At 43.5% G+C, this 13,743-nt stretch overlaps 1 protein-coding gene across 6 annotated transcripts in view; it reads left to right on the forward strand.

Moving 5' to 3' along the window:
* Nucleotides 1–13,743, forward strand: part of FSTL4 (follistatin like 4) — a 201,878-nt gene that overhangs the window by 58,105 nt on the left and 130,030 nt on the right. For 5 of the 6 annotated variants that reach the window (XM_061457080.1, XM_061457079.1, XM_061457082.1 and 2 more), the window contains one exon: nt 7,301–7,549. In XM_061457080.1, the coding sequence (XP_061313064.1) occupies nt 7,301–7,549 (249 nt within the window). Of the gene's footprint in view, nt 1–4,031; nt 4,096–7,300; nt 7,550–13,743 lie in introns of all 6 variants that reach the window. The other variant, XM_061457083.1, reaches the window with a different exon arrangement.

Genomic DNA, 13,743 nt, shown 5'->3' on the forward strand with positions numbered 1-13,743 from the left:
TCGCTGTGATGCCGAGAACTGAGGTCTCTGTAATCCATCACACTGAAACCTCAGGCAGTGGCATTTGTACGACTTGGTGCAAGTCAGATGATATTTTTACTAAAGGCAGAATTCAAGAATAATGTAAGAAGAACGCTGGATGGATGTTAGTTATAAAAGGTCATTATCTGTTCCTGTTCCAAGCAAGAATAATCAGAATAATGTTATTTTTTAAGACAAACATGACGCTTTTGATGTCTGTACTTCTTCCTCAGTGAGCCTTATGAATGGATGCACTGAATGAGAAAATAAATAGGAAGCAGAAAACATCTTTCTATCCAATCTGAAATAGCATTTGGGTTGTGCATATCTAAGAGGGAAACAGGCGTACATTAAATAAACACAATTATTTTCTGGTAAGTGGTCTGATTGTAAAGTAACGAGTTTAAAAAAAAAAACCAACACAGAAAAAGACATTTCTGTGAGACTGTAGAATACTCCTAGAATAGAAACTTGGCATCTTTTATTCTTGAATCGTTGCTAATATCGCAAGACATCATGTGCGTTTAGGCACGATAACGCCTAAAATAACACCTAGCAATGGCCGTGTGTGTTCCCATGCCACTGCAGCATGGCCCAGTACACTTGGTTTATGGATTTCATCTTCCTCCAAGTAGAAATGGTCAAAGCGAGGGTAAGATTGTTAAAGTTTTGGCATCAGATGTTGGAAAATAGATGGAAGTGAGAGACTGCTGCCTCGTACCGAGGAGGTTTGGGGGTAGCATCATGTGTGGAGGTCTCTGGGTTCACAACAGGTTGTGGCTCTGGAGGAGTAAGAGGAGGTGTGAGAAACTTGATGGGAGGGGAAGGGGAGCGAGCAAAAGGCGATGCGCATGGGCAGATTTAAAGGTTAGCAGTGCAGACAGCAGGGAAGATCTAGACCGTTCGGCTTGCCTCCAGCAGCTCGCTGGTAATGTAATTGAAGAAATCACGGGGAAAACAGGCAAGTCATCTACTGTTATTTTATTATTGGCTTCTAACCTCCTCGTAGTCTTTGCCACAAGAACTTCATTGAAGGAATAGCAGGAAGATGCATGGCACCGTGGTATTGATTTCTCATTTTTTTTATAGTAGCCTGTAGAATGCTAGGGCTTGCTGTGCTGGTCAAAGGATAAAGGACCTCTGAAAGCAAGGCAGAGGAGTAAGGCTGGTCCTGAGAGTAAGAGTGAAGGAATGGGGCATACAGAAGATTGATGAGAGAGATTAAAGGCAACCAGACAGATTTTGAGCAGTGACCTGTGGGAATTTCACTGCCTGCCTTCAGAAGATTATATTCTTCTGATACGTGATTTTTGCCAAAGAATTAATGTGATCTGTTCCTTCCAGATCCAATACTGGAAATTTTCTGCATTCTTTGGGCTGTGCAATACTGAGATAATTAAAGACATGATCAAGTAAAATATGTGTGCACACATGCATGCTCAGCATTCAAGGGCAGGTTGGACAAGGCTTAGAGCAAGCTGCTCTAGTGGAAGGTATCCCTGCCCATGGCAGGGGGTTGGAACTGGGTGAGCTTTAATCATTCTGTGATTCTATGATACACAAACCCAGCTTCACTGGGTTGCTCGCAGCACTAAATACAGGTGCCCAAGGAAGCATTAAGTCCTTCTGACCACTGCAGGCAGTATACCAGTCATCTGCTAATGTGGTGCCTTTTCTTGGCTGGATGTATATAGGGACCGGCTAGGCAGCTTGCAAATGCAGGGCGAAGTGTGGTACCCACAGGAGCTGCACAGCAGTCCGGCAGGTTTAGGTCCATGCTATATTTGCTGCGCAGGAGTAATGCAATAAAATTGCCTTCAATATGCAGCACCTATCATAGATAGCATTAGGTAAGCATTTAATAAAGTGCAGTTTTGTGAATTGCCCCTTTAGTAGCTCTTCCAACAAGAGAGCAATCAAGGAAATTGTGCATGGTAAAGTTTCATGGCAAGGATCTAAATATATATGGTCTCGTATATTGGTATTTCTTTCACAGTAGTCTGTATGCTTTACATAGTTTGGATGGTTTGGTTTGTACTTTTCTGCCTCTTTTTTTATGTTAGTACCCCCACAAACCACAGTACTGTCCAAAAATAATACTTAAAGAAGCTTTTGCTCTCATGATGGTTAAAATGGATTTTAAACAGGGCAAAAATTTGGCTAATTACACCAGGACTAGCGTAGGTACTGGAAATGTTCAGATGTCTTTTCATGGTGTGGCCTCTAATGGGTTTCACAGTCCTGACACAGAGAAAGTCACATTAATCCCTGTTTTCAGACATAGAAATTGATATGGAAAATTTTCCTATAATATTGAGTGTTTCCTTGGTGTTATTTGCAGAGTCACTGCTCGCTCTTCCTGAACTTTGATTGAGCAATTCCAATTTGTTTGTCTTTGATATTAAACTGCAGACCCTGATTCAGCAGTGCCCTTGGTGCCGGTGTTACCGATGTAGCTGTTCATCGCAATACTCCTTTCTGGAGTAGATTTTCCTTTCCTTTTGGTGACTGTTTTGTTTTCTGAACTCTGCAAGAGACCTCCTGAAATAACGTGGCCGTCAGGGCAAGTTTTCCTCCTTTTTGTTTTGAGGAGGCTTTCCACCTCATCCTGTGTTTTGTTCCGTGGAGGGCATCTGAATGAGTGAAAGTAACTGATTTGCTGTCTCCCTCTTCTAAAACTGCTGCATCCCTCTCTGTCCTGCTCTAAGATGCTTAGTTAAACACGTACAACTTCATGTGCATCATGTGGGTGCGTATATATATTTATATGTACTGTCAATATATGTTTTTCAGCAGTAAATAGCGTGACATTTTAGACCATAGGAGATGATTTAATGTAGGAAAGGCAAAATGCTGGAAGACTGATGTCAAGATGCTGGATGAACAGCTCGTGACTGTTACCTCACTGATTTATCTCGTGGACATAACAAGCTAAGATTAGAGACTGAATATTTTTATCATGTTACAGAGGGTTTGATTTTACTTTGGGACAACATCTGCAAGGTGCAACGTTGCCTTTGAAGAACTTGGCATAGAACCTTCCAGTTTCAGTTCTACTAGTCTCCAGTGCCCTATAATTAAAGATTCCAGTTTGGGCTCTAGTTCTGATGTAATACCTAAACTTTTCCCTTCAGCAATGAAGCTGGATGTCCAGCTGCCTGCAGGAGCTCACTGTTAACTCGAAGGCAAAGTGGCTTTTTATATATAAATGTAGTAATATAATTTTTCTGCAGTGTAGAAGCAAGTTTCTATGAGTATCGATGCAATGGAGCCGTTTGGTTTTTGGCTTTGCTCATAGGCGTGATGGGTTTGGTTGCTTTTACTTGAAGCCCTTGAATGCTTTTGGAGTTTTCCTGGAGTAAGGAATAGGGTTGTGTTTGGGAGTAAAGGAAAAAGTCTGATCTCTGTTATTTAGTGGTGTGGAAAAGGTAGATGAGGTCTCTGTCTTTATGAATTAATGCATGGGCAGAGGACACTTCTCCAGTGTGTCAATAACATCTTACTTTTCCTTTTAATAAGCCTAATGAAATTCCTGGACTCAGTTATTTTACTGCCTGCACCAAGTTGTCATTTTTCCACTGGAATTCCAAATTTCTCAGGGGCAGGCAGGCAGGTGTGAGAGGTGGAGTGTTTTCGTGGGTGTATGTGAATGGGTTTCCTCTCTCCATCCTTCTGGGCTTTAATACAGTAGAACAACTCTGACTCCAGCCATGTTGGATAAACTTAGTTAGTGTTGAAAAGTGGCTTGTTTTGCAAGATGATCCATTTTTAACCTGAGTAAGTGACTTTGTGACTAATAAATCAAACAAGTCATGCCTTTTCCCATGCAGTGCATCGGGGCTCATAAATACTGTGAGCAGTTAGTTGGGAGTTTCACTTGGTTACCTTTCCTCTTTCTGTTTTTAATAACCCTTGTAGGAGTGGGGAATTCAGTCACTTCTAATGATGTGGCAAAGAATGGAGATGGCATGGTGCTGAGCTACACACACCCATTGTCCTTCCTGGCTCAGGTGATGCCCATGGGATCACCTCGAGAAGGCATCTTAATGCATAGAAGGAAGGTCCTTTTCCATGGTGCATGGTGCTGCTTTGGATGAATTATTAAAGACAACAGTGCTTTTATAATCCAGTACCTCCCTTCCTCTTTGCTTCCACTGGCTTCATTCTGTTCCGCATCCCCTTACTGTTCTTCCTGGGCAGAGGGTCTGTCTGTACACGTGAGTGTGCTTGTGGGGAGCTTTAGTTCTTCAAAGGATTATGCAAATAGTAATTGAATTAAAGAGCTGCTATCAACATTATCAGATTCTGGCAAAGACATCCCATGTTAACATTCTGGTCGCAAGCACATGGATTTCAGAAGGCTTGGACTAGTAGAAGCATATCAGGATTCCCAAATACACAAGTCTTTCCTTTCTAGCTGTTTGCAGGTTATCCTTCCTAACCCCTCACCCACCTTAGGTGTGTTTAAACAGGAATTATGCATCTGGGAACATAAAAGAGAGCAAACTGTGAACAAAATGAATGAGGCATAAACATAGACAGGCTTTCTGTGGTTTCTCCATAGTAACCAGGGTGGATGTAGGAAAGTATTTTGTCTTTTTTTATAAGCTGGTGCTTAACCAAACCTTTGGTGTATCATGAAAGAAACGTAGGATTTGCATTGCACAAGATCAGCATTTGTCTTCAGTAACGCTAAGTTTACATTAAAAATCAAAACACCAAAAAGGACTTGAGGCTTCAAGAGGGTTTTTGCTGCTGCTGGTGCCTGCGGTAGCTGTTGGGTAGGGTGCAGCTGTGGCCTGCCCAGATGTGACCTGATGCATTAAATCAAAGCAGCCCACTGTGAATGAGGAGGCAGAAGTAACCCTCCACAAGATGTGTGGTGCAGTCCTCAGTGGGTGCTAGATCTGAGAGATAAAGTTTTAGTCATCAAGACAGCAGAAGAAAAGGGTTTGCTGTACTTGTGACTGAATTACATCGATATAGACAATAATAGCTCCTGAATCAACATCTTTAGCATCAACAGCAGCGTCCAAAACATGTAACTTGAGGCACATTGCAACCGATATGCCTGTACAGGTGTAGGTCCTGCCATGAGAGGAGAAGGATGCTTCTTCAAGCCTAGACCTTCGTGCTGCTTGGATCTAGAGCAGACCCCATGAATGTGGATGGCCTTGGCAATGAGATCTCCTTGAGGCCACAGGATTTGCATTCCTGAGGACATTATCCAGAAATTCTGAAACAATTAGTGGACTTAATAAAGAGCAGTCAGATCCTCCTTCCAGGGACTACTTTTTGCACAGCTCAGAGGTGCTTTGACCTTCTAGTTTATTACAAGTCAGGAAAAGTCAATATTTCTTAGCTTGCCAAGTGGGAGGAATTTTAATGAGTTATTGAGTCAAATAGTTAATCCTCCAATACCAGACTTTTTCCCCATTCAGATTTACAGTGATAAAAACAAAGGCTTAACAGGGACAGAGAAAAATGGGCTTTTGTAGAAACTTCTGCTTGTCTTTGTGTACAGGCTCTAACCTCTGGATCACTAGTAGGGGAAACGTAGCTTCAACACTGGGACATTTCATATTGACATAAAATGCTGGGCAGGCAGGGGCTGTGTCGATGTTAGCAAGGAATTTAGCATGATAAGAAAGGATCGACAGATTGCAGTCGCTGGTGCTGGTGCTCCTCACATCTCCACTACATGCGACTGGGAGTCTTTAGGTGAGATCCAGCCTGCTCTGCTAAGCTGAACTGTTCTGTTGCTTGAAGCATCTTTGAAGGGAAGAGTCCTGGGTGAATTTTGGAGGATGTTGTGGTGCTGGTTGCTGCAGGAGTTGTCCCATTGGATGCTGGAGCCCATCTGCAGGAGTGCATCCACTTGAGCTTCCTCTGGAAGCCAGCAAGCACTAAAACCTTGGCAAGAGCCAAACCTGCATGTGGTAGATGGAGACAACAGGGATTTGCTGGTCCAGCCTGCATCACTGGCATGGGAACAGCCAGAGGCTGTTGGAAGGCTCTGCAAGGCTGGCGGCAGGTTATGCGTGACAAAGTGTTTATTCCTGCTTTAATTATGCCTCTTGCAGCATCCCTTTGTAATTCCCAACTTTGTGTACTCCAATTAGCATAGAATAATCTAATTTCTGGCTACTCTTTTCATTGAGAACAATGCTAATTATTGCTCTGAGTAGTGGCTTGTTTGGCAGTGCCCTGTCCTGTTTGAATTATAATAATGTTCTGCTGCAAGCTGTTAAGCAAGGAAACTTCAGAAGCAGATGTTATAGCACAAGGGCAGCTTCCTTGGCCTTTTAATAGCATCACACAGCAGATAGTACAGTAATGTTCAGAACATTATACCCAATGAATTCTTAAAAGCAGTAGAAAGTTGTTTTTTCATTATATGTCATTATTCAGAGTGTAAGGATACTGATAGCTGCTTTTACAGCGAGAAGCATCTTCCTGTAATAGTCCCTTGACTTCAGTGACAGTCTTTCCTGGGGGTTATTATAGCAAAAGCCCTCAGCAATTGTCTGAGCTTTCATTGAAACCTGTGTGAATTTTAGCTTTGGGAATGCTCGGCTTCTGCCTTACAGGGTGGAAGTTAGACTGTGAATGCGGACATGGATACAAGAAGCTGAAGTGCTGGCACTTAAGGCACTTTGCTGCCAGAAATTGAAGCTCCTTGTGAGTTCTGAGGCTGGAGGAGCGTAGGTTTTGAGAATTGCTTTCTGAATGTAACTCATGGCCTAAGTTTGGGCACTGAAGTGCTCTCACTGGCCTTTATTCTAGGGTCTAGCTTCACAAAGGGCTAAAAGAACAAGCAGCCACGCATCCATCATGTCTCAGTGAAACATTTTCAGCTCATGGCTTAATGTTGTGATGAGTGAGGTCTGGGAGCACAGGTGAAGAGCATGCTCTTCAGACTGCTGCTACTGGAAGGGCTGAGCTTATTGCCTTGGAAGCCTTGTATTGTAGCTCCTGCTCCTGTGCTGGTTGTGCTGCTACAATGGAGAAGTGTGGTCTGAAATTGGTTATTGAAAGGTACCAAATCAAGGGTTTATTTCCTAATAATAAATACATGATAAAGTGGCTGCCCCATCCCTGGCAGTGCTCAAGACCAGGTTGGACACAGGGGCTTGGAGCAGCCTGCTCTTGTGGAAGGTGTCCCTGCACATGGTAGAGGCTTAGAACTGGATGAGCTTTAAGGTCCCTTCCAGCACAAACCATTTCAGGATTCTTTTAGGCAAACGTTGCTCATGCTGATCTTTTCTGCTCTTCCCAGTGCTTTATGGGGATGATGGCCTGCATGCATCGTGTGAGCAGAAGTACTGTGGCCGGGGCAGTAAGTGTGTGGTGAACAAGGACACCAACCAGCCCGAGTGCAGATGTGTGGAGGATTGCAAGTCCAGCTACATGCCCGTGTGTGGATCTGATGGCAAATTTTATGAGAATCATTGTCAACTGCATCGAGCCTCCTGCCTGCAGAGGAAGAAAATCTACATTATCCACAGCAAGGATTGTTTCTTCAAAGGTAAGGGCATCATTAAAAATAAATACTTCTGTAGGACTTTCATCACTCATCTCACCGTAATCGTGATAAATGGCTGAATGGTTGCTGTTGTTTCTAAAAGAGAAATTCTTCAAGGATGATTTACTCTAGGACGCTGTAGAACATAACACAATGTTTTATGGAGCTATTAAGCTCCTTAGTATCATCACCACCCAAAATGTAATCAAACTGGGAACTGGTAAATCATTAACATCGCTGTATGCGTTGTATGCTGCTCAGTGCTTTCAGCTGCCAGTGTAATAACTTCTGTACAATCCTGTCCATTTGTTGAGGCTTTGAAGAAGCCAAAAGATGTTAAGAAAAAGTATATGGTATTACAAAAAGTTTGTTGCAACAGTGAGAAACAAAACCCTACTTAGGTGAATGGCACGGACAAAGGAAAGAAGCTGTGTAGATGAAATGAGAGTGTACAACCAGAACAGTTCTGGTTACCCATAGGCTGTATACATCTTCAGCTGTTTTACTGGTTCAGTAGCAAATTCCATTATCATTATTTCACCAAGCCACAAAAGGGATGGGGTCCTGTGTCTTTTCCATCAATATTTTGCATGCCACGTACCATCCTGTCACAAGTCAAGTGGGGCTGCAGTAGCCAGGAGTGTGTGATGAAACTCCAGGGAGTGGAGGATGTCATCAATGATTTTATTTCTAATGAGAGGTCTTGTAAAGGCCTCACTAGAGCATACCTCAAACTCGCTGTCAAATACGACGCCATATACTTACAGTAAGATTGGAGTAGGTTGTTGCAAATATATCCAGTGACATTTATGTGATCAAATATGAAAATAATTCCTTTATCTCCAGCTCACCGGGCATTTGAGCCCCTGAGGAGCTTGGCTGTGTACAGAGCTGTACATCACATGTTCTCGTTTACTAACATGATGCTGGAAGAGCCTGTTGAAGAAACAGGAGCCTACTCAAAGAGTCTTATTAATATATCCTTGTGAGGCTCTTTGGAGGTAGAAAAGCATTACTGTTGTCTCATTTATTCTGGAGGAGCTGGTCAGAGGATGGACTTGGTAAACGCTGGTTGAGCTGGGTTAGTTTGTCACAGCACACTCTGAATTGAAGAGGTTAATTAGATCTAGGGTCAGTAGGCCTTGTATGAAGCTAGTCATGGAAAGGGTCACCTAAAGGCATATTTGGAAGGACAGCACATGAGCAGGCCAAGAGGAAGAGGAGTTTTCTTCCCCTGACTCCCAAAAAGTGTCCTCAGTTTTTTCATTCCTGTACGTATCCCACCTTCTTACAATGATGCTTCTGGCCTGGGTTTTTATTCATTGCTTATCACATAGAGCGTTAAAGAAAATGAGTTCTCATTGCAGTAATCAGTGCCTCTGCAGTGGCTGTATTATACCTAATGATACAATGTCACGCTTGACTACTTTCCTGAACATGCCATGAAATGATATCAGAAAGTAGTAGTCTGGTGTCCCAGTTTAAAGTAACCCTTAAACTCTTGCCATGGAGCACTGCTTAAATCTGCTTTTCAGCAGAACAACAGCTCTATGGAAGGGAAGAAACAAACTCACTTGTCTTCCTGCATGAATAAATGAAAAGTGCTTCGTACCGCTGTCTGCAGAGATAAAATATAGAAAAGCAAAGTTTGCCTTAAGGGGGGAATAATCCCACAGAGTGGGACTCCATAGGAGCATTTGGCTTCAGCCCTTGTTTTTGCCATGTAGCTCCTGAGTAACCTGCTGTATATCTTTTCATGTCTTTGTACTTTAGTCTGCTAGTTGTAAATCACAGAATGATGGTGTTTTCTTTTGACTAGAAGATTTTTAGTAAGCAATTAAGCAACAGGTTTGTATCAGCTTTATGATAAGGGTAAAACTTCGGAGAGCAACCTTAAACGCGCTGGATATGAGGTGTACATCTCTCAGCAGGCACACGCTTTCTGTTTGTTTTCTATCCAGGAGATAGTTTAATTATGTGAGTACAGGCAGGCTGGTGAGTGGGCTGCTTTGTGGGTTTTGGTCCCGGCTGGCTTGTTCAATTAAAGCTTAAGTCCCTGAGTAGAGCTGAGGGATGCTGCAGATTCCATCTGTGTGCTCTGCCAGTTTACCCCGTTATCAGAGACAAACTGGATGGCCTTAAAGTATGACAGAGATCAAATACTCCAGTTCCACTTTGAGTGAGCCAGGTCTGTCCTCAGTTAAACTGGTAACAAAGCAAACAGCAAAGCTCTTTTTTATTTTGTGTGGTTTGGGAAAGGATTTTTTTGGTCATTTAACGTATCCATCACATTTTTGTATGGATTTGGTACAGAATTTGGAAAGAAATCCCTGTCTTTCTTCTCTTCATTATGCACACAGTCATGCTGCTGGGTTGGGGCCTTTCACTGTTGCTTAGAACAGTATTTCATGCCATGAGCTTTGAACGTGCATGCAGTGTGCTGGGTTGTATGTGTATGTACCACATACGTGTGCAAGTGTGTGTGAACATTGGAAGAGCGAGAATAACTTGTTCTTTTATGATATTTAGGCACATATAGCATAGAGGTTGGAGCCTTGCTCTGTATGGGAGGAGGATGAGAAACAAAGGGGAGAGCTGAAATGAGAGGATCTGCTTGGATGTAGGAGAATGTTTTCCTAGGAGGATGTTCAAGTGGTGGGACAGGCTCCTCAAGTGGCACATCCATCCTGGAGGCTTTTAGGACCTGGCTGGGCACAGCCCTGAGCAACCTGGTCTGACCCTGCACTAAAGGTTTAAATTCCAAGACCTCATCCAACCCACATCATCCTGTAATCTTAGGATTTTGGGGTCTTGAATGGCATCTTTCATTTTCAACTTCTCATTTTTCTTTCCTCCAGTTTCAGAAAGTTTCTTTCTAATTATGGGAAATGATAATCATCTGTATGTTGACAGAACATTTTTGATGCTTAAATGTACATAAATTACAGACTTGGGGGGGGGGACCCCAAGCAGGCTAATAACTCATACGATAAATCACTGCAGTGATGCTGAGCAAATACGAATTCAGCCTCAGGTGATGGTGCTTTATTTCCACTACTTTATTTGTTGTCCACGTATTAGTTTGGTGCTGGTACTTCCAGAAATCATTTGTTCCAGTGAATAGCATTTCAAAGCCATCTCTTAGGAAGGTGTTGGGTATTTTGCTCATTTTAGTGCTTGCAAAACAGGCAAACTCGCTCTGTCGGCTGGCTCCCAGACTGCAAAGAAATCTGCTCCATTTATCACACTCTGTCTTTCCAGCTGGAAAAAGGATCTTGAGTGTGAGCTAATGGCAGATTTCCCAGCTGGCAATTAATATTTGCTGATTTCACTTTGCAGCGCTGCTGACAGGCTGCTTTGGTGGCAGGGAGGCAGATCCGGAGCTCATGGGAGGCATGAAGTTAATGACCCCGGGGGGCAAGCTGGGGTCTTCACCTTGTAGGTCTGGCCTATAATGATCATTTTGGTGTCCAGTGTAAATATATGAGGAGGTTCAAGGCCCATAAAGAGAGAGAAACGCTTTATACAGCAGAGATAACATGTTTGCTCTCTGTAGGGCTGGAACAGTTCTCACTACACTGAATACTTCAGCACTCTGAATGCCAAAGGGATTCCTTACTATTCCCATGCTTGCTTTTTCAGCTCCCTCCTCGGAGTCTTTAGGGGAGGAATCAATTTTACCTGGCTTTTCAGGCTGAATCCTCTTTAAATGTGATTGACAGCTTAACTCCTTATAAACAGGCTGCATCAATCTTTGGGATAAATTATGGAAATTCCATTGATTTATGTGAGGATGTGAACTTGAGGCAGTCTGCTCCTTGCTAGGGGGAAAAGGGATGTTTTCTAAAGTGATCCCTGTCCAGTGTTCCTTGTGGTTTTATAGCTCCAGTTTGAGGCAGTGGCCATCCGGGGAATGCAGGTGGAGCTGCAATGTGGCCTTTTGGTTTTAATATGAAATTGTGTAAAGTTTGGTTTTTACCATGGTCATGACTGGGGCCCCTGTGAATGGTTTTATTTGGTCTCTGTGATCTGTTCCATCTCAAGGATCGGTCTCTAAAGCTTCCTCAGTTGCCAGCCCTGACGTGCACGGCCGTAATTATCTGCCATAAAACCAAACAGCCTCCTAGTACGTATCAACTAGTGAACAAAGGAATTAAAGGGTATTTCAGCAGCAGTATGAACATCTTAACACCACCAATGAAAAGTCAGCATTCTTCTTCCTAATTCCTTTCCCCCTTGTAACTTTGGGTGTTCTGGTTGAACTGCAGTCACCAAAGCCCATGGGTAATGCAATGTGCAGCCTGTTCATCTTGCTGGAGGACTATGCCATCATCAAGCACTGTTTGGTACCTGAATGTAAAGGGTGTGATAGTTGATTAAGAAAGGGGTTTAGGGAACTGTTCACACATTGAAAATAGAAAAGCATGGCCTAAAACTGTGTGGCATGGAAGAAGACAGTGGTAGCATGAGATAGTCTCAGTTTCAAGCATCCAGAGTCGCAGCTTGCTATGTTTGAGGGCAGAGAAATGGGATGCAGCTCTCACTGTTGTTTAGGGTGGATGGCATCTGCTGAGCCAGCTCAAAGCCTGGCACTGGTAAACCATCACTGCAGCGATCTCAGGAAAGCTGAGAGGTGATAATGAAGCTTCCTTTGATGCTTTGCCTGAGCGGTTGTGAGGGGGAATGAAAGCAGAGGAAATAGAGTAGGATGGGGAATAAAAGTAAAGGATGTGGGAAGAGACACGGGGATACAGGACACTCAGTACGCCAGGGGATGTTTGTCTTTCCTTTCTACCTATTTGTGTGTGCTGTTTGCATCTGATGCATGCTTGTCCTGATTTGATGGTAGTCTGGATTCAGTGTCCACCTCACTTCTCTGCAAACCAGGTTAATATTCATTGAATGGGAATTTGGGAGCTTAACCCATGCTTGAAGCGTGGGGCATCTCCATCTCTGTGCTAAGTCAGAGGGGAAGGGTTTTTTGATTAAAACAAAACCCAACAAACAAACCCTGAGAGAGACCAAGAAACTGCTTTAAAAAGAGAACTGAAAAGGCTGAAAGGTAAAGATGAGGATTAAAGATTAAAGTGATTAGATTGTGGTAAAGGGTGCTGGAAACTGAAAGTAGAAAAAGAAACATAGAAGAAATTTTATGGCTAAGGCACACTCGGGCAAGGAGATTTAGAGGGGCTTTAAAGATAAAAAGGACTGACTCTTCAGAATCATAGAATCATAGAATAGTTAGAGTTGGAAAGGACCTTAAGATAATCTGGTTACAACCCCCCTGCCATGGGCAGAGACACCTCACACTAAACCATCTCACCCAAGGCTCTGTCCAACCTGGCCTTGAACACTGCCAGGGATGGAGCATTCACAACCTCCCTGGGCAACCCATTCCAGTGCCTCACCACCCTCACAGGAAAGAATTTCCTCCTTAGATCCAATCTAAACTTCCCCTGTTTAAGTTTTAACCCATTACCCTTGTCCTGTCACTACAGTCCCTAATGAAGAGTCCCTCCCCAGCATCCCTATAGGCCCCCTTCAGCTACTGAAAGGCTGCTCTGAGGTCTCCACACAGCTTCTCTTCTCCAGGCTGAACAGAGCAGTTGATTAAAAGCTATTCAGCACAAATACTAATTTTTCTTGGTGCTCACTATAAAAATCCATGGAACAAATTGAAATTCTGAATGCTGGGGAATACCAACAGGCTGGGTGCTGCAGGTTCAGTTAAGTGGCAGCTTCCACCAGCATTTGCTTTCTTTCTGCTCAAGGATTTAACAGGCACTTCTTGCTCATAGTAGAGTCCCAGCCTGGTTTGGGTTGGAAGGGACCTTAAAGCTCATCCAGTCCCAACCCCTGCCACGGGCAGGGACCCCTTCCACTAGAGCAGCTTGCTCCAAGCCCCTGTGTCCAACCTGGCCTTGAGCACTGCCAGGGATGGGGCAGCCACAGCTTCTCTGGGCACCCTGTGCCAGCGCCTCAGCACCCTCACAGGGAAGAGCTTCTGCCTAAGAGCTCATCTCGGTCTCCCGTGTTTAATCTCCAAGGTACCCCTTGTCCTTCTTACATCAGGGGTGCCAGAACTGTATGAATCCTACTGGAGGTGTCGTGAAGTCAGAGGAATGCTATTTAAAATACTTATTTTGGGGATAAAAAGTTGGTTCATGGGGGGGAATTGGCATGGTGAAGCTCCACTA

The sequence above is a fragment of the Pezoporus flaviventris genome, unplaced genomic scaffold (assembly GCF_033815535.1).
Source record: "Pezoporus flaviventris isolate CSIRO_AGI_PZ_B2104156 unplaced genomic scaffold, CSIRO_AGI_Pfla_v1 ptg000023l, whole genome shotgun sequence".
NCBI lineage: Eukaryota > Metazoa > Chordata > Aves > Psittaciformes > Psittacidae > Pezoporus > Pezoporus flaviventris.